This window comes from Lolium rigidum, chromosome 5 (genome assembly GCF_022539505.1).
Source record: "Lolium rigidum isolate FL_2022 chromosome 5, APGP_CSIRO_Lrig_0.1, whole genome shotgun sequence".
In the NCBI taxonomy this organism is placed as follows: domain Eukaryota; kingdom Viridiplantae; phylum Streptophyta; class Magnoliopsida; order Poales; family Poaceae; genus Lolium; species Lolium rigidum.
In genome coordinates, this window is record NC_061512.1 from 15,436,172 (window position 1) to 15,455,956 (window position 19,785).

A 19,785-nucleotide genomic window follows, 5' to 3' on the forward strand; every position below is an offset into this window, starting at 1 on the left:
GCAGTTTTTTTTTGTTAGTTCAATTGCTTTTGTAAGGGTACATTGCCCTAAGTGTGTTTTTGGTAATTAATGACAATCCTCTATGGACTAATGTTTTCATTTTGTTTATATGAAGAAATATTTCATAGGTATTTCTTGATGTCCATATGTTGGATTCAAGCGTGTATGACATGAATATAATGTTTATACACTTGGTATTGGCATCAAGATCATCGATTTAAAGAGAAGAATATGATATGATCAAGATGAAGAATTGAACATCGAGTTCTTGCGTGGAACTCAAGTTAACCATGCTCTAGCTTATGTGTTAAGGAATGAATGATCAAGATATTATGATAGAGCATGAAGAGATACAATGTTGACCAAGACTAAGAGTGTAGATTGATTTTAAGTTCGTCAACGCATAACGCATAAAGATTGTACCACTTTGGATCATATGATCTTGTGGGCGGTAAGCCTTGACAATTATGCTTCATGAGCTAACCCACTATATATGTGCACTTGTGTTTGGGTTAGTTATTTTGCATCAAGAGTATGATCTGATATAGCCCATGAGAGGATTTCACCAAGCTTGGATGTCATCAAGGTTGAGAAGGACAAGTTTAAGATGAGCATATCGAAGATGTCATGATTGAAGCCTATGGTCCATTTGGTGATAATGGACATGTGAAGATGTGCATCAATGAAGCTATCCCATCATGGTGTATGGGAGAGCAATTGTGAGTCTTCACGAAGCAACAATGATCAAGTGAGGCATTTCGGCTTGAGAGAGCTTCAAGCGTTGACATCAAGATCAAGCGGGATGCGCAAGGCAAAGGTATAGCCTTGCTAGGTTTTCCTTTTACCGGTCTCAAGGTGGTTGTTGGTAGATCGGGTTATAGGATAGATAGCCGCACTATCAAGAGGGGTTTTCAGTTGAGTAACTTAATCGCATCGTCTTAGGAAGCGCAATCCTTTGCATCCTTTGCATCCCTATATTCTTGTTGCTTCTCGGTGTTTCTCTTTGTGAGGTTCCTGAATTTGTTGCTTTTCAACAAGCCCAAGTTCATCGAAAACGGAATCCGTATGCATATTTATTATGTTTTCGAGTTTGGATGTCTTTACTGTTTGTTGACGGTGAAAGCCTCCCTCTCTAAAATCATCTAAAAATATTATGTGAAGAGTCTTAATATTTCCTGAGTTCAGCTGGGCGGGTAGAACATGCTTGATGCTACACCGGCCGACTGAACCATGCATACCTCCTGCTTCTGCTGCCGCTGGCTGTCATTTCCTTCCCTAACTGCAGACACATGGCGATCATCTCTATTACAAAACCCACCTCCTACGCAACCAGTAGTTTCCCATTTTCTGTGAGATCCACATGATTCCTCAAAATCTAGGAATATATGTAACTACTTGGTACAAATAATATACTGGAACTCGTAAACAGCAACTCTTGCTCATTCCCAGAGTTCAAGTGCAAGTACAGCAAAGAGATAGCTACATGTGTTGATCGGTCCTCAAACTTTCGGTGAGATTTGCAATGCTCTGTGCTCCATAAATAAATTCTAGTGTTGCCACATATGTAGAGTATAAACGGTAGTACTGATAGCTTGTCAAAGTGTCACAATGTTCTACAATAAAACAACCTTTCTTGTGAACCTAGGATAATACCAACTTCAGAAAAAATACAATCATGTGAACTTATCAAGTTTAGACACAACGTGAAATGATATAAGCAAGAAAAAACTGCTCAACAGAAAGAAAGAAAAAACCCAATGTTAGCATCAACAATTGCTCACACAAACTCTCTCGTTCCATCTGCTCCTTCCCCTTAGAATAAACTTTGCAGACAAACTGGAACTTCAATACTAACAGTCTATCAGTCCCAGTATTGTTCCAGTGGGCGTCAAGACTGGGTGAGCGACTCCAGATATTATCTACTCTAACTGTAGCTAATACTGTTGATTAGTCCTCGTTTTACAGTGAGATTGCAGAGATTGTTATGACTTATGAGTATCAAAAACCAAGATATGCCACATAGTATAGTATTTCCAGGAGTATAGATTCTTCAATTCCATAAGTTTCCAGGATAATACAAACTTAATTAATAAACCACAAGCACAACATAACCAGCCAAGGTTTGGCAAAAACACAAAATGGGATAAGTTGATAGACAAGTGCAACTCGTCAATGGACCGACTAGCCAAGTAATTTTCAACAGGGTGGTTCAAACGGATCAACTACATCCAAATCATGGACACGTTTGACGTCCGCCGAACTGCGGATACTTCTCTGGGTTGTAAAATGGAGCTGAGCGGCTCTTGAAGCCCTGTTCTCCAGCTGAAGCTTCGTTCGTTGATCTTCCACAAACTCCTCATTATAACGTTCAACCTGAAGTGTCACCGACTCTAGCATTCTCGCGTTCAACAAGAAGAACGTAACAAAGTTAACCTGCGACTTGTTTCCCCAGTACCGCCTCAAAACCAATGTCTTAAGACGGATGTCATGACGCTTTATGAAATTGTGGTGTTTACGCCTCCATAAATTGTTTGGCTCTCTCAAACCCATGTGTGGCTAAAAAGAACATGCAGAATTAATAATTAGATAAATCACTTGAGAACATATGGAAGTATATGCAAGGAGTATCTGAACTTTTGATGGAGAATGGTCACCTTAATGTAAAGCTTCTCCAAGCACGGGAAGCATTTCAGCAACTCAACAATCGTATCCAGGCAAAGAGTTCTCGTCCAGAAAGCAAGAATCTTGACTGTTGAGACCGCCATTGCCAAACTTTCGACGCGCAGTCCCTTTATCAAGCATGGATATATGAAAGGCGACATTAACAAGGCATGTGATATGTGTGGTTTTGACATACTGAAAATGCGATAAAGAAAGAAACTCTGATGGATCAATGTGTTACCTGAATAACCATGGATCCGAGCTCGAGCCTTGTAGAGGTGATCAGGGTAGCACTGCTCGGAAAACTTATATCCATCGGAAAGGAAGCCTATGGCCTGGAGTTTAGGCGCGGCAACCACCGAAACATGCAGACCATTCTCCACATCATTGCGGACCAACCTTTCGAGACGAGGCGCGTTGTCGATGACGAGTTCTTGTAACCGAACAAGGTCACTCTCCGCGTAAGAAGTTTGGTCAAGCACACCGATGCTTCTGATGGTGAGGGAGTTGATGATCCGGACACGGCGGAAGCCGAAGCAGGCGTGGATCAGCAGGGACTCCATGGCAGGGCACCCGTCGATCAGGCTCTGCACCGAGCGCTCGGAGATCGTGACGTCCTCAAGCCCGAGGTGCTTGAGCAGGGGGAAGCGAAGGGGCCCCGGGATGGTGTCGTCGGGGAGGCTGCAGCATCCGATGGTGAGAGCGCGGAGGCTGCGCGAGAACCGAAAGAACGACGCCGGCGGCTGCTCGAAGAAGGTGTACTCGAGCTCCTGGAGGTTGTCCAGAGCGGGGGACCGGAGCCACGCGTCCACGGACACTGGTGCCGCTTTGAGGTGGTGTCCGCGGACGCAAAAGCGGCGGCCGGGACCCGGGTGGGAAGAGAGGATATGCGAGACGACGGGAGCAAGATCGACCCTATAGGAGTAGAGGCCGTGGCTGTCGAGGTTCGAGAGGGCGGAGCGCCGGAGGTGCCGCCACCGCGACGCGAGGATCCGGGTGCGGGCGCCGTCCTTCGTTGGGAGGAGCGAGACGATCTTGACGAGGAGGTCGTCGGGGAGGTTGCTGATGGGGTCCTCGGGCGGCGGCCTTGACTCCGCCAACTTCCTCATCTTCCTCGTCATAGGACCGCTGAGCGGCTCAACTTCTCTGGGTTGTAAAATGGAGCTGAGCGGCTCTTGAAGCCCTGTTCTCCAGCTGAAGCTTCGTTCGTTGATCTTCCACAAACTCCTCATTATAACGTTCAACCTGAAGTGTCACCGACTCTAGCATTCTCGCGTTCAACAAGAAGAACGTAACAAAGTTAACCTGCGACTTGTTTCCCCAGTACCGCCTCAAAACCAATGTCTTAAGACGGATGTCATGACGCTTTATGAAATTGTGGTGTTTACGCCTCCATAAATTGTTTGGCTCTCTCAAACCCATGTGTGGCTAAAAAGAACATGCAGAATTAATAATTAGATAAATCACTTGAGAACATATGGAAGTATATGCAAGGAGTATCTGAACTTTTGATGGAGAATGGTCACCTTAATGTAAAGCTTCTCCAAGCACGGGAAGCATTTCAGCAACTCAACAATCGTATCCAGGCAAAGAGTTCTCGTCCGGAAAGCAAGAATCTTGACTGTTGAGACCGCCATTGCCAAACTTTCGACGCGCAGTCCCTTTATCAAGCATGGATATATGAAAGGCGACATTAACAAGGCATGTGATATGTGTGGTTTTGACATACTGAAAATGCGATAAAGAAAGAAACTCGATGGATCAATGTGTTACCTGAATAACCGTGGATCCGAGCTCGAGCCTGTAGAGGTGATCAGGGTAGCACTGCTCGGAAAACTTATATCCATCGGAAAGGAAGCCTATGGCCTGGAGTTTAGGCGCGGCAACCACCGAGACATGCAGACCATTCTCCACATCATTGCGGACCAACCTTTCGAGACGAGGTGCGTTGTCGATGACGAGTTCTTGTAACCGAACAAGGTCACTCTCCGCGTAAGAAGTTTGGTCAAGCACACCGATGCTTCTGATGGTGAGGGAGTTGATGATCCGGACACGGCGGAAGCCGAAGCAGGCGTGGATCAGCAGGGACTCCATGGCAGGGCACCCGTCGATCAGGCTCTGCACCGAGCGCTCGGAGATCGTGACGTCCTCAAGCCCGAGGTGCTTGAGCAGGGGGAAGCGAAGGGGCCCCGGGATGGTGTCATCCGGGAGGCTGCAGCATCCGATGGTGAGAGCGCGGAGGCTGCGCGAGAACCGAAAGAACGACGCCGGCGGCTGCTCGAAGAAGGTGTACTCGAGCTCCTGGAGGTTGTCCAGAGCGGGGGACCGGAGCCACGCGTCCACGGACACTGGTCTGCTTTTGAGGTGGTGTCTGCAGACGCAAAAGCGGCGGCCGGGACCCGGGTGGGAAGAGAGGATATGCGAGACGACGGGAGCAAGATCGACCCTATAGGAGTAGAGGCCGTGGCTGTCGAGGTTCAGAGGGGCGGAGCGCCAGAGGTGCCGCCACCGCGACGCGAGGATCTGGGTGCGGGCGCCGTCCTTCGTTGGGAGGAGCGAGACGATCTTGACGAGGAGGTCGTCGGGGAGGTTGCTGATGGGGTCCTCGGGCGGCGGCCTTGACTCCGCCAACTTCCTCATCTTCCTCGTCATAGGACCGCTGCCCGGAGGCCGCGGCGGAGGAGCCTTGCGCCGCCGCATTTCTCCCGACCGCACCAGCGCGCGGCGGCTGGCTTATAGTAGGGTTCAGGCCAGGGATCGATGTTTATATGCTTGCTTGAAATGGCTCACTGGAAAATGGAAAGCTGCGCATCGTTTTGACCTGGGCCTAGACGTCGGAAAGATATATAGGCCCAACGCGCAAAAAAGAACGAGTACGGTGGACTCTTTCTCTTTCTTTTTTCTTTCCAATTCTAACCTGCATCATTTTTGTCACCCTGTCTATCCGCTTTTTATTTTGCCAAGAATCTTCTCTAATAGTTTAAAGGAAACTGTTGGGCGTCCTCCGGAGGATCTGATTCCCCAGCCCTCGTATCAACCATTTTGACGGTTAGATTTGCATGTAGCAAAAAAACATCTCTCGGCAGCAAAAAATCATCCCCGGCAGCAAATGACTGAAGCAAAAAACGGTTCGTTCAGAAAAGAAAATAAAAAGGCTGGGCTCGCCGGAGACCACGTAGCAAACATATTACGCAGATATAGCAAAACCGCAAATAAATTATAGCAATTTTTTTATTCATATGCTACAAATCCTCTAAGACATTAACGGAGACATCGCCTGCAGCCGGTAGCAACGCCATCCGAGGTTGCAGCAACTCCGTCCGTCCAGGACAGCAACGCCACAAGCTGCTAGTAGCAACGCCCTATGCCTATGGTAGCAAAAATCCACACTCTGCCGCTAGCAATACCGGACACCTTAAATAGCAAAACCGACCTCCGCAGGTAGCAACGCCGCGGCCTAAGGCAGCAAAACTCCTAACTGATGATTTCAGCTACCGATGTGCATCAGAATGATGATTTGCAGTTTCGCGCTATCCTCTCAGATTGTTAATTTCAAAATGGTCATTAATTTGCAGCTTGCGCTATCTTCTCAAAATTTGGAGCTCAGAATTCTATCTATGTAAGAGGAAAAGAGTTTCTGCTATAGCTAGAATCGTCCAGTTCAGCCACAAGTCTTCACGTGTCTCCTAGCTCAGGCGAACACTGACTTCGAGAATCTGTATCCATATGTTCGTCTTTGACGTTCAAAATCTTTAGACCAATCGGTAGACATGGATCCAGTGAAAACAACAAAAATGACACGAGCAATGCTGGACGTACAGTATTGCTCTCAAGGTAGCTGACTTAGCCCAAGGCTGCAAACCCCGAGCATCATATGGGTTACAGAAATAGTGATGCTCCCATGACTATAGTCAAGAACATGCACAGAATTAAGGATACTAGAGACAAGAAAATTAATGGTAATAGCTACATATGATGCTCACCACGTTGCAGAACAATTGCACTGCCAATCTGCCATCAGATGTGTCTCTAAATTTGTTTTCAAGAAAACTGAAAGGATCTTTGGGTCTCATTTCATTGAAAAGATAAGAGTTGTTTACAATCCTCCTAGGAGGTGGGTTACAGAGATCAGTGGTGAAACTAATAGACGATGTGTCTCTACATTGGCAAGTACAGTAGAGAACAGTAACCTGAGAGTACTTGTTGGCTGCAATGTTTCTAACATGTATGCAAACATTATTACCAAAGTACGAGGACCATTGATATGAAAAGGTCCAGTTCAGGACCACAAAATTGATGTGCCTGTTAATGTGATGATTCCCTGTTTTAGATCCATATATAACCAACAGTTGGTTTGAGGCAATTTCTACCCATCCATACAAATAACCCTTCACAGTAATTCAAGAAGAAGCATCACAACCCTTCATTTACCTTTGAAAAGGACACGATTTCAGAAGGGAAATAACTCAAAGCTCTGAACTCCCAAGGATAAAACTGCAGGTGGTTGCATATATACCAATCAAGTGATGATCAAGTGGAAAATTAGACTCAAATCAAGGAAGGCTATATCTTCATTGACTAAAGCTAGAGATATAAATTAGTACTCAATGTTAATCATAAAACTTACCCAGACAGATAGCTTCTTATATCGTCGAAAGAACAAGACCACCAGAACTACCCACCCACACAAACAACCTGTCTGCATCCAGGTATATATTTCTACCGGTCTGTATAAACTAGTCAAGGCAAACTCTGATTGCCATTTACCATCAATTTCGACCGCAGATGTAAATCGTTTTGAATATTCACATATTAGTCAAGGCAAACTTTGATCATCAGCCTATGAAACTATGTTAGTTCAAATAAAAATAGATATACATTACGGTAGCATATTTCATAATGGATGAAATGATATCAGTTATTATGTTATGAACATTACTAAAAAAACATAATGGTACCTAAAAAAGTTTGGCTGGCCAAATCCTAAAACAAAAAATACTTCTCAGTCAGAGAAAGTTGTAGCAATCAGTCAGTTATAGTGATATTCACATAGTAGTCAAGACAAACTTTGATCATCACTATATGAAATACTCCCTCCGTTCTTTTTTAATTGACTCAAATTTAGTACAAATTTGTACTAAATCCGAGTCAATTAAAAGAGACCGGAGGGAGTATGTTAATTTAGATAAAAATAGTTATACATTACACTAGCATATTTCGTAATGGATCAAGTAATATCACTTATTACGTTATGAACATTACTAAGCAAATTCATAATGGTAACCAAATATAAAAAAGTTTGTCTGGTCAAACTCTTAAGCAAAAATACTTCTCAATCAGAGGGAGTAGTATCAACCACAATCAGTCAGTCCTAGTGACGTTCTAGGGGAAATCAACATGAGTGTGTCCAGAAATTTGTGTCTCTTGCCACAACTACCCAGTGTTGATTAGTCTCAATATCACATTCAGAGTTTGAGACTGCCTATGGCCATATACCTGGTCCCAATTTGTTTGGACATCAGTACTAACTGTATTATGTAAGAATTTTTATTTATGACGCTCAACCTGACCAAGGCAAATACACAAGTAAATTTCGGGACCAAAAGTTCAGTATTGAGAATGCAGTGCTGTACCATTTCCAGTATAATAAGTACTCCCTCCATCCCAAAATAAGCTTCTCAAGTTTGTGTAGATACGGTTGTATCTAGACATTTTTTTAGTGTGTAGATACATCCGTATCTAGAAAACTTTGAGCAAGTTATTTTGGGACAGAGAGAGTATATCAATTCTGTGTACATTCAGGTATCTACCAGTCTGGTAAAATTAACAATCTGAAAGGTGGCTTCTGGTGTGTTTGCCAAATTCCATCCAATGCTTGATAACAAGCAGGCAGCTTACAAAACATGGATTGTTCCCTTCATACATACAGCTAGAGAATTGCAAGTTTGTCTCATTAGTATTTGAGACGGAAAAACACGGTGCAAAAAACATCAAGTGCCCAGGCCAGATGCAGAAGCGGACAGTTTCAAAAGGTGGAAAAAGATCAAAAGCTCAGAACTCTGAAGGTTGACAATAGATGAGGTACATACATGGGACCATTTAAGTGATGATCTAGTGGAAGTTTCACATCAAGAAAAGGCATCTTCAACTGCGGCTAAAAATATTAATTAGTACTCAAGAGTTAATCATAAACCCAAACCATAAAATCAACCACACAGATATCTTGTTATATATCTTGGTAATACCGTGGAACAAGAACACCAGAACTACCTACCCACAAGCACAGGTAGCTTGTATGCATCCAGGTATCCATCAGTATATATCTGGTAGTGGAATCAGATTATACAGACTTGTTTAAATGCCACATAGCACATCACAAACTAGTGGCACAAATAGCTTGCTTAGCTGTCATAAGGTTCAGACAATACAAACTTCAGAAGACAAGTAGACAACAGACATGTGTGAGAGCTAAACAAGTTTGGACAAGGCACAAAATGAGATCTGATGATGGTCAGGAATAGCTCCGAAACAGACCAGACCCTGACTTAACATAAACATGCGAACGGATCAGCTAAATCCAAAACACGGGCATCGTTGATGTCCCAAACATTGCGCACACATTTATCAGTTGTAAACTGAAACCGAGCACCTCTTGAAGCCCTATTCTCTAGCTGCAGTTTCCTACGATGTTCTGCCAAGAACTCCTCGTTGTCGTTCTTGTGTTCAATCTGAAGTATCATCGACTCTAACACTCTCGCATTCAACACAAAGAATGTCACGAAGCTAACCTGCGACCTGGTGCCGCGATACATTTTAAACATTATTTTCTTTAGACGGATATCATGGCCGTTGATGAAGTTCTTGTGTTTACTAAGCCACAAATTCTTTGGCCCTGATAAATATGACTGAAAAACATAAAGAAAGAAAAGAATTAGCCACTTCAAAATAGAAGCATATAAAAGAAACTAAGAATGAAGAAGCCACCTGAATGTACAACTTCTCCAGACATGGAAAGCATCTCATCAAGTTAATAATTGTATCCAGACAAAATTTATCCATATCAACGGACAAAAACTTGATAGTGCGCACCACCGTTGTAAGGCCATCAATGTGCAACCCCTTTATCAAGCATTCAAGAAAATAATTAGTCTATCTGCGAACGCACAAGATCTATAATTTTCCGCACATAGAAATGCAGGTAAGAAGGGTTGTAAAGGCCAGCAGTAGAAAGATCTTAGTTACCTGAATAACCATGGAGCCAAACGAGGTTTTAGTGGTGGGGTTCGAACAGCAGCGCATTGTCTCTAGTTTAGGTGCAAAGATTACCGATACATGCAGATCACTAGTGCAACCAAGATGGAGCAACTTTTCAAGACAAGGGGCATTCTCGATGATAAGCTCTCCAAAGTTGAGCTCATCCCGATAATATTCAGCATGCACACCGACGCTTCTGAGGCTAATGGAATTGATCCCGAGGCGACGGAAGCCGAAGCAATCTCTTATCATCAAGCACTCCAGAGCAGGGCACCCGGCAATCACGTGGGGAACCGAACACTCGGAGATCCTAACAATTGAAAGTGTGAGCTGCCTAAGCTGGGGGAACTGGAGCCCTTGGACAATGCTGTCGAGGAGGTGGCAATGTTCGATGGTGGCCACACGGAGGGTGGTCGAGAAGCGGAGAAAGGATTCTGGCAAGAGCGGCAACGGTGACTGATTCTTTCTCCGGTAAGATAAACATAGCTCCTGGAGGTTGTCGATGGCGGGGGACTGGAGCCAGGAGTCCACGGTAGCCGCTTCGTAGGGACAAAATCCGCTGAGGATGCGGAAGCAGCGGCCGGGGCCTTGGTGGGAGGAAAGGATGCGTGATACCACACCAGCGACCTCACCCCAGCTGGTGGTAAGGCCACAGCAGTCGAGGTTGAGAGGGGCGGAGCGCCAGAGGTTGCGCCACCGGGACGCGAGGATTTGGGTCCGGGCGCCTTCCTTGGTGGGGAGGAGGGAGATGATCTCGCCCAGGACGGCGTCGGAGAGGTCGCTGATGCGGTCGGGGCCTGACCTCCTCCTTCATCCTCACCTGCTCTCCTCCTCCTCCTCCTCCTACTCCTCTCTGAACTAGGGCCACCCGCCTCCATTTCCGCTCAAGGGGAATCTAAGGTTTGCTTCGGTTCAAGTGGCATCAAATGAAGGGGCGAGCAAGAGCGCTTGAGACTAGGGAGAAGCGGAGGACTAGGAGGAGAATTCGCCGGAGCTTGGCACGGGAGCAGGGGCGGCGGCCGCCGTCGGTGTGGTCGGGTGGAAATGGAATATGCGACAGTGTTGTAGACGATCATGTCGAGAAGAACATGTCCAAGCTCAGTAGTACTTCAACAAGGTTCCGTTACACAACAAGAGGCCCATTACACTATTTTTCTGTACTAGGAAAAAGTATTAATACGGAGTATTTAAAATTTAAAATTAGTGCGTATTAGAATCATAAATACTGAAAATGTATTTTCATATTTTGTAAATATGAAATTATGGATGCTGATATTTTTTGTTAAATCTTTGGTCAAATTTTAGAAAATTTGACTTTGACTAAGGTCAAAACGCAGGGGAAATAAAAATGGAGGCGGTATGTTGGAAATATATTTTAATGTACTCCCTCCGATAATATAGATGTATTTAGACATATTCTAGTTCTAGATATATCCATACTAGTGTCAAGTAATATCGATTAGAGGGAGTAAATGAAATGGGATTATGTTGTCCCACTTTTATTGAAATTTCCCAGATTTTTATGTTGATCGTTCATTAAGACGGAAAACAACGCTCCCAACCCCCTCGCCGCTCAACGGCGATATGGAGGCGACCAAGCCGGTGCCTCCAAAGCCCGTGCCCATCGTTGCCCGTCTCCATCTCCGTCGGCAGTAGTCACTGACGCGCAAAGCCCGCAGAGATGGCGGTGGCGGGGCTTCTCTCCTCGGGGGGTGACCCATTCTCCCACAGCGGCGGCGGCTAGCGGATCTCGGCGGCGCGGTGTCGCGTTGGTCAGACGACCTTGGCGTGACGATATATAGTGGAGGAGGGGATCCCCTGCACGGAGGCATGGCCCCTATGGTGGTGTTGTCGGATCTAAATCTCGGCAAGGCCTTGGGCATGGGCGGGCTCGCAGATCCGATGCCATTGCTGAAGGGACGAGGTGGCGCTTCGCGACGGCGGTTTCCTGGCATCGAGGTGGTGCCGACAGCAGCGAGCTTGGCAGTGGTGACCGTGGTGGTGCCAGTGGTGGCCAACGCCCATCTCCTACGTCAATATTCCTCTCCTCTCGACAGTTGTTGCTCAAGACGGTGGCTTTCTTCTTCGCCTTCCTTCTCCAATCAAGCTTGGGCATCTTCATGGTCACGATGTTTGGCCGAGGTGAAATCCCTGCTCGGCGGTGGTCGGCTGAACACGACGACACCCATGGGCACCATTTCCATCTGGGAGGTGTGTTCATGGCCTTCACCATGCCTCCACTCCCCTCGGATGCCGAGGGAAACCCTAGGCCTGATGACCGAACCAGGTAGCGGTGGCACCATGGTGTCGTTATCTTCTTGAAGACGTTGTCTAGGCCATGAGGGGAGAGGCCGATGCGACATTGGAGTTAGAGGCATTGATGCGTCGCCGGTGTTGGCCGCAGCCACTGGGCTTGTGCTTCTGAGGCACAATGTACGACATGGCAACACATCTTGTTCGGCATCTTTCCCGAGTCCATCGGGATCTTGCCTCCTTATCGCCGACTGCTCTAGGCACACGTTGGTCCGGGTTGCCTTGGAGTCAAGGTTGCGCTATAGTGTGTGTCTTGCTTGGTTGTGAGGATGCATTGTGCTCCTCTTCTCACTATTCTTTGTTGGATGTTGGGCAAGGGAAGTCGGTTTATCATCGGTTTTGTGGATGACGTGTTGTATGCCGATTGGCGTTGTATCATCGTGTAACATTCATGCCCACAAGTATAGGGGATCGTGAAATCTTCGATGTGAAGTATTACCTAAATTTATAGTTCGGCTCTAGAAAAACACAAGAATAGTAATAAAAATTTAGCAACGAGCAAGAGATCGGTGATTCGAATGCATCTACCGGGAAAACTGTATCGCAACAATCAGGGAAGCTTGCAAATATGATTTACGAAGCAAACATCACATATATGATTTGGGTTCGGTAATCTGCGAGAAGCAAGCAGTGTTAACCAACCAACCGTTTCACAAAAGAAGCGAGACATGGATCCAGTGAAAACAACAAAAATGACACGAGCAATGCCGCACGGTATTGGTCTCAAGCTAGCTGACTTAGGCCAAGGCTGCAAACAAGCATCATACGAGTTACAGAAATAGTGATGCTGCCATGACTAAAGTCAAGAACATGCACAATATTAGGGATACTAGGGACAAGAAAATTAATGGTAATAGCTACATGATGCTCACCTCGTTGCAGAACAAGCTGCACTCGCCAATCTGGCATCAAATGTGTCTCTAGATTTTTTCGACAAAACTCAAAAGGATCTTTGGGTCTCATTTCATTGAAAAGATAAGAGTTGTTTACAATCCTCCTATGAGGTGGGTTACAGAGTTCGGTGGTGAAACTAATGGACGATGTGTCTCTACATTGGCAAGTAGAGAACACTAACACTGGGAGTACTTGTTGGCTGCAATGTTTATAACATGTATGCAAAGATTATTACCAAAGTAAGAAGACAATATGATCTGATATGGTCCAGTTTAGGACCACAAAGCTGTTGTGCCTGTTAATTACAGATATTCCTAGATGTTGAGGCTCAAGCATGTTCCTAGATGTTCCTAGATGTTGAGGCTCAAGCATGTTCTCCCGCCCCAGCTGAACTCCATGTAGAGGCTCTGCTCCCGCTAGTCAATACCCGCATCGGCACGCTCCGAGCATGTGGGCGGTATGTCGTTGACATGAAGACGTCTGCAGCCTAGTCGCCGATGTTGACAAAGATGGACGTATTTAGCTCCAAAAAACATTAGCACCGGTTGTGCTACGAACCCGGACTAAAGGGTGCCTTAGCACGATTCGTGCAGCCGGGACATCGCAGGGGACCAGCGAGCTTTAGCATCGGTTCGTGCGGGACCTTTAGCACCGGTTCGTGACACAAACTGGTGCTAAAGGGTTGTCACCAGCCACGTGGCAGGCGCAAAACCTTTAGCACCAGTTCGTGACACGAACTGATGCTAAAGCCCCCCTTGCCTATAAATTCAGCTCACCCTAGCTGGCCCTCTCTCTCTATTTTTTTCTTCGTGAAAGGTGTGAGGATTGTGTGCTTGTTTGGTTTTATTTCCTACGCACAAGAGGTGCTCGATGAAATGCCTAAGAGAATGATGCCGCTTGATTTCACACAAAACAAAAATGATATGAGGTGCCAGAGCGACACTTAAGCTTTCTACTCTTTCTTTCCTCCTCGATCAAGGTAAGCAACTTTACCCTTTCATTTGTATGTAGCGGGCACGAAACCTTTAGCACCGGTTCGTTTCACAAACCGGTGCTAATGTAAAGGTATACATTAGCACCGGTTCGTGACACGAATCGGTGTTAAAGCCCCTTGCCTATCAATTCAGCTCACCCTAGCTAGCCCTCTCTCTCTCTACTTTTTCTTGGTGGAAGGTGTGACGGTTGTGTGCTTGTTTGGTTTTCTTTCCTACGCACAAGAGGTGCTCGATGAAATGACCGAGAGAATGATGTCGCTTGATTTCACACAAAACAAAAATGATATGAGGTGCCATAGCGACACTTAAGCTTTCTCCTCTTTCTTTCCTCCTCGATCAAGGTAAGCAACTTTACCCTTTCATTTGTATTGTGGTCATTTCACTATTTATGATGTTTTGTAATGGTTTTTTGATAAACTTAATTATATGATGTAGATGAACCGGCGGTAATGGATGTACGTTGACTGACGCCTACCCGAGTTCACTGCGGGCCTGAAAGATTTTCTTCGTGTGGCTGAGGAAAACCCACATGCGGATGGTTTTATGTGTTGTCCATGTGTTGACTGTCGGAACTTAAAACAATACTCTAGATGGCAGGTCCTTCACTCCCACCTGCTTTGGAAAGGTTTTATGTCCAACTATAATTGTTGGACCAAGCATGGAGAAAGAGGGGTTATGATGGAAGACAATGAAAAAAAAGAGGATGATGACATGTACCATAAATACGGCGATAGTGCAACGGGGCAGACTGAAGATGAAGAGGCAGGGGAAGCTGAAGATGAAGAGCATCAGATGAGCCAACTGATGATCTTCGTCGGACCATCACTGATGCACACAGAGAAGCATAAAGTGCAAACGAGAATCGAAAGTTAAAGGGCATGTTAGAGGATCAAAAAAAAAATTGTACCCAAATTGCGAAGATGGCAACACAAAGCTCGGTACCATTGCTGCAATGGAAGGCAAATGCTGGTATATGTGACAAGGCATTTGATAAGTTACTGAAAATAATGAAGAAGAAGCTTCCAAAGGATAACGAATTGCCTGATAGTACGTACGAAGCAAAGAAGGTTCTCTACCCTCTAATCCATTAGAGGTGCAGAAGATACATGCATGCATTAATGATTGCATCCTCTACCGCGGTGTGGAGTACGAAAATTTGGAAAAATGTCCGGTATGCATTGCACTGCGGTATAAGATTAGACGAGATGACCCTGGTGATGTTGAGGGTGAGCTCCCCAGGAAGAGGGTTCCTGCCAAGGTTCTGCGGTATGCTCATATAATACCACAGTCGAAACGTCTGTTTAGAAACGAAGAGCATGCCAGGTTATTGCGATGGCAAAAAGAAGACCGTAAGAAAGACGAGATGTTGAGACACCCCGCTGATGGGTCGCAATGGAGAAAAATCGATAGAGAGTTCCCGAACTTTGCATGTGACACGAGAAACTTAAGGTTTGATCTAAGTACGAGATATCATGAATCATTTTGGAAAGCAGAGCTGCAGTCATAGCACCTGTCCTGTAACTCTATGTTTCTAACATGTATGCAAAGATTATTACCAAAGTACGAGGACCATTGATAAGAAGAAAAAGTCCAGTTTAAGACCACAAAATCGATGTGCCTCTTAATGTGATGATTCCCTGTTTTAGATCCATATATAACCAAGAGTTGGTTTGAGGAAATCTGTGCAAAAACTCTTATCAATTTTAAACTGACAATTCCTGTCAATTCTCATTCAGAATAGGACCCCATTGAAGGGTGTACGTAGCGAGTTTATGAGAAGACAACATCACTGTCTCCTTGTTAGTCTAAAGAAGAATGTGACTCGGTGCAGGCTGGCTGCCTTGGTATCCAGAGATTCTGCAAGTGTTATTGTTGCCATTACAACTGAAGCTAGCGTCGCCACATATTGTACAAATATTGAAGAGCCTGTTAATTACTTCACCTGTTATTCATTTCAAAGGATGCGAAGGTTTGGTTTTATGCTTTACCCCTTCAAATGCTCCAGCAATGGTTGGTTCGCTTCAATATTATGCGAATGCTGTAAGTTGCATCTACCAGGAAAGAGTCTAGTTTTGCATCTCACATCAAATGTTCAGTTGATTGATTCCCATCCCGCTGTGGAATCTCTCGGGCCGGATCCCGTTTCGGCCCAAGCAGGCCCAAACAAAACATAACTATGTGCGAAAAGGGAAAGAAAAAAAAACAGGAAGAAGGTTCCGTAGCCCTGACCTTCGCCATGGCCTCCTGTGGCGGCGGCGGCGGCGGCGGCGGCTGCGGGGCCAACTGCTCCTCCTCAGCCGCCGATGATGCTCCGGAGGAGAGGCTGGGCCGTCTCTCCATCGCCACCGGCGCCGCCGCCACCTGCGGCAAGTGCGGCGTCGGCGCCGTCGTCGTGGTTGCCGGAGGCGTCGGCCTGTGCGGCGAGTGCTTGCGCGCCCACCTGTTCGGGAAGTTCAAGCTCGCTGTCACGAGCAACGCCATGGTGCGGCCCACCGACTCCGTCCTCCTCGCCTTCTCCGGCGGCCCCGCCTCCAGGTCCACTTTCCCCCACACACACACCTATTTTCTTGATCCCTAGTAATTTCGTCCCGTTCAGAGATTCTTAATTCGAAGAGCTATCTCTTTCGACCCTTTGAAATTAACTGCTGGTACATGGAAAACTCAAAGTGTAGCCCGAGCTACATGTAGCATTCTTCGAATTCAACATTTAGAGTTTCAAAAAGAATCTGAATGTAGCCAGTGATGTACTCTACCACCGTGCAAATTTTTAGGATGAAATATATTATATTGGAGGCTACACAAATTCTGGCAAATGTTGGAGGTTTCAAAATCTATGTTGGCTAATCTAGTTTCATTTGAATAAAATCCAGTAGCGTCAGGTGTAGTTACCTGTCAGTGGTTCAGTTAGAGTTTCAGCTATTTTCTAGCAACAGATAGGATAGTTTGTTTCAGTTTTGACTTGATCCTTGCGCAAGACTCGATCGCCTGGACGTGGGATGGCACGTCCGATGTGGGCGTCGTGTGACTTAGCACGATCAGTCCCCTTGTTGAATAAAAGGAGAACGAAGCAGAAAAGCTGCTAAGTAGTTTGCAGCACAAAACCCTTGTCATTGCCTTTTTCTCTCTGTTTTCTGAGCGAGATTGAGAGGTAGAAGAAAGGCCACAATCTACACTGTTCACGTTTTCAAATCCATGGATTTCTTAATTTTGCATAGCCCAAAATACTGAGTCTTTTTTTTTCACAGTTGTAGAGTACATCATTGGCTACCTATAGAATTTTTGTTCCTAATTTTTTGAAACTATAAAATGCCATTTTCAAATTTTGAAAAAACGAGCTACTTGTAGCCCGACCTACAAAATGTCACGCTTGTTGATACATATGTTATACAGGGTGGCTCTGCAATTCATACACGACATGCGGTCCAAGGCGGTCGAGAGCTGGGACGCGAGCAACTCGCAGGCCCTGCCGGTCTTCGACGTCGGGGTGGCGTTCGTCGACGAGAGCGCTTTGCTGTCGAAGCCGAGATGTGACGTCGAGCTGGCGATTGCAGATATCAAGTCAATCGTCTCGAGTGTATCGCCGAGCGATAAAGCGATGCACATTGCACCTCTGGAGGACGTGTTCTCCTCGGAATCAAACGGCCGTGAAGGAAGGCTGAGGGAGCTAGTCGGCATGATCAATGATGACACTGGGAGGGAGGACCTTCTTCAGTGCCTGCGCATGCTTTCGTTGCAGAAGGTTGTTTTTCCATCGGTGCTTGTGCACGCTTCCGTTGAGGATTGTCGTTCCATTTACACCATCTTGGTTGATGCTCTTATTCAGTGACTGACTGAAGTCGTGTTTACCGTTTCATTTGGTATGTTGTTCAGATTGCGCTGCAGAACGGGTACACCAAGATCATGCTGGGATCATGTGCCTCTGCAATAGCATGCCATGTACTATCCGCAACAGTGAAGGTATTATAGCAGATGCTCTTCCCGATGTGATTTCGTCGCCTGTTGATAGTTCCCAAAGAGAACTTAGAGGTTGCTAATTATCTCCAGGGGCAAGGCTATTCCTTACCAGCTGATGTCCAGTACGTTGATACACGGTGGGAAGTGCCTGTTGTGCTTCCACTCCGTGATTGCCTGGCCCAAGAGCTTAGCCTACTCTGTGAACTCGATAGGTAAGATAAGCATTTGTATTTTTGTTTTGTTGAATTGTGCTTCTCATGGCATTTATTCTAACTGGTTATGTGCTTAGTTTGAAGACACAGCAACTTCTCGATAGGCCTTGCAGTGGCATCAATGGCTTGGTTGCATCTTTTGTTGCACGACTACGGGTAAGTAAGCTTATTGTTTGCATGGCACACCGTACTTACATACTGACTTTGAGTGCAGCGGCACTAAATTGAACTGAACCTTCGATTATATTCTTTTTTGGCGATTGCTTTCATTAATTGCTTGGAACAAGCGCAAGTCGCAATCTTACAGGTTACGTGTTCAACATTGGCAGGAGGAGAATCCTTCTCGAGAGCATACCGTTGTAAGAACTGCACAAAAGCTTAAGCCATTCTCATTTAACAAGTTCTCCGCAAATGGCTATCACGACTTCCTGCCATCACGGCTGCGTCCCAAATTCCAGAATGTTGATAGCGATGAGTCTACTCTCTCTGAGGTTCTGTGCCTGATATGTCGAAGTCCATTCAGTGAATCAGAACTGCAAAATTTGGAAAGCACAAAGCACAAGGCTCAGAAGAAAATTGATCTTTATACTGCTTATTGTTGTCAAAGCTGTCATTTCCAGATTCTACCAGGAGGTGCAAACATGTATGACCAGTTCTTTTCACTACTACCGAAGTTCTGGACTGAGAGAGTAGATACTGCAACTGCCAGCCAAAGCTCGCTAAGGTGAGGTTGATGTCTCCCACTCTTTTACAGTTATGATGTGTACATCAGTAGTTTAGCTAATTAAAGCACTAAATCTTTGGATGTTATGGCATTTTTTATTAGGCTAATGTTTGATTTAATGTCGCCACTTGTTTCTGTATCTACAGTTATTCATTTGATTTGTTCATGTAGTGTCTTGTTCATTCTTATAGTGCACTGATTCAGTGATATTTCAATCCAGAGATCAAATTGAAGACTATCTGCTTGAAGACAACGATGACGAAAACTGAATTTGTTCATTGCGTGAATCCTGAATTTACTGTAAGAAAGAATCTTTGACTTGTGATTAATTCTGTGCAGTCACAATTTTTGTCTGCATATTTTAACATCCGATCGGTTGCTGGTTTTATACTGACACATACGCTATTATTGTTTTGTTTGTAGTGCCAGAAGACAGTAGAGATTCCTTCTTAGTTGGGCCTCACAAATCATGGCATAAGCCAAACTTGCCTGTGTTTGCCTCTAGTACTGACACTGGTTTATTCAGGCTTCTGCCACATCCTTAGATTTACCATGCACTGTATTTTCTGATTCAGTTCCTGGTGTATCTGTAAGTTCTCCCTACTCAAGTTAAAACCTGTCGGAAATCTGTAGTGATAAAGGAAAAAACATTATTTGCCAGCAAGTTTTCAGTGATCTCAGATAGCTGATGACTTTTGGTAGCTGAAGCCTTCCAAGTTCCATGTGATTACAGTATAATAGGTCTCACCTGCTGTACCACTATTTGCTAATCAGGGAA

General features: G+C 45.3%; 3 protein-coding genes and 1 pseudogene across 3 annotated transcripts; 1 reads left to right on the forward strand and 3 right to left on the reverse strand.

The window, feature by feature from the left end:
• Positions 1-2,039: 2,039 nt before the first annotated feature.
• On the reverse strand, positions 2,040-3,797 carry LOC124655649 (annotated as a pseudogene).
• Position 3,798: 1 nt separating this feature from the next.
• Positions 3,799-5,361, reverse strand: LOC124655650 (F-box/LRR-repeat protein At3g26922-like). Its single transcript, XM_047194512.1, has 3 exons — positions 4,435-5,361; positions 4,168-4,322; positions 3,799-4,072 (listed from the first exon to the last, which is right to left on the reverse strand). The coding sequence occupies exons 1-3, from the start codon at positions 5,359-5,361 to the stop codon at positions 3,799-3,801; spliced, it is 1,356 nt and encodes a 451-aa protein (XP_047050468.1).
• Positions 5,362-8,862: 3,501 nt separating this feature from the next.
• LOC124655651 (putative F-box/LRR-repeat protein At5g02930) lies at positions 8,863-11,540 on the reverse strand. Its single transcript, XM_047194513.1, has 4 exons — positions 11,459-11,540; positions 9,904-10,712; positions 9,646-9,780; positions 8,863-9,566 (listed from the first exon to the last, which is right to left on the reverse strand). Exons 1-4 carry the CDS (start codon positions 11,538-11,540, stop codon positions 9,207-9,209), a joined length of 1,386 nt encoding a protein of 461 aa, XP_047050469.1. The 3' UTR covers positions 8,863-9,206.
• Positions 11,541-16,353: 4,813 nt separating this feature from the next.
• LOC124654349 (cytoplasmic tRNA 2-thiolation protein 2-like) lies at positions 16,354-19,499 on the forward strand. Its single transcript, XM_047193360.1, has 8 exons — positions 16,354-16,652; positions 17,508-17,856; positions 17,988-18,074; positions 18,162-18,283; positions 18,361-18,439; positions 18,613-19,007; positions 19,228-19,307; positions 19,431-19,499. The coding sequence occupies exons 1-7, from the start codon at positions 16,354-16,356 to the stop codon at positions 19,274-19,276; spliced, it is 1,380 nt and encodes a 459-aa protein (XP_047049316.1). The 3' UTR covers positions 19,277-19,307; positions 19,431-19,499.
• Positions 19,500-19,785: the final 286 nt, after the last annotated feature.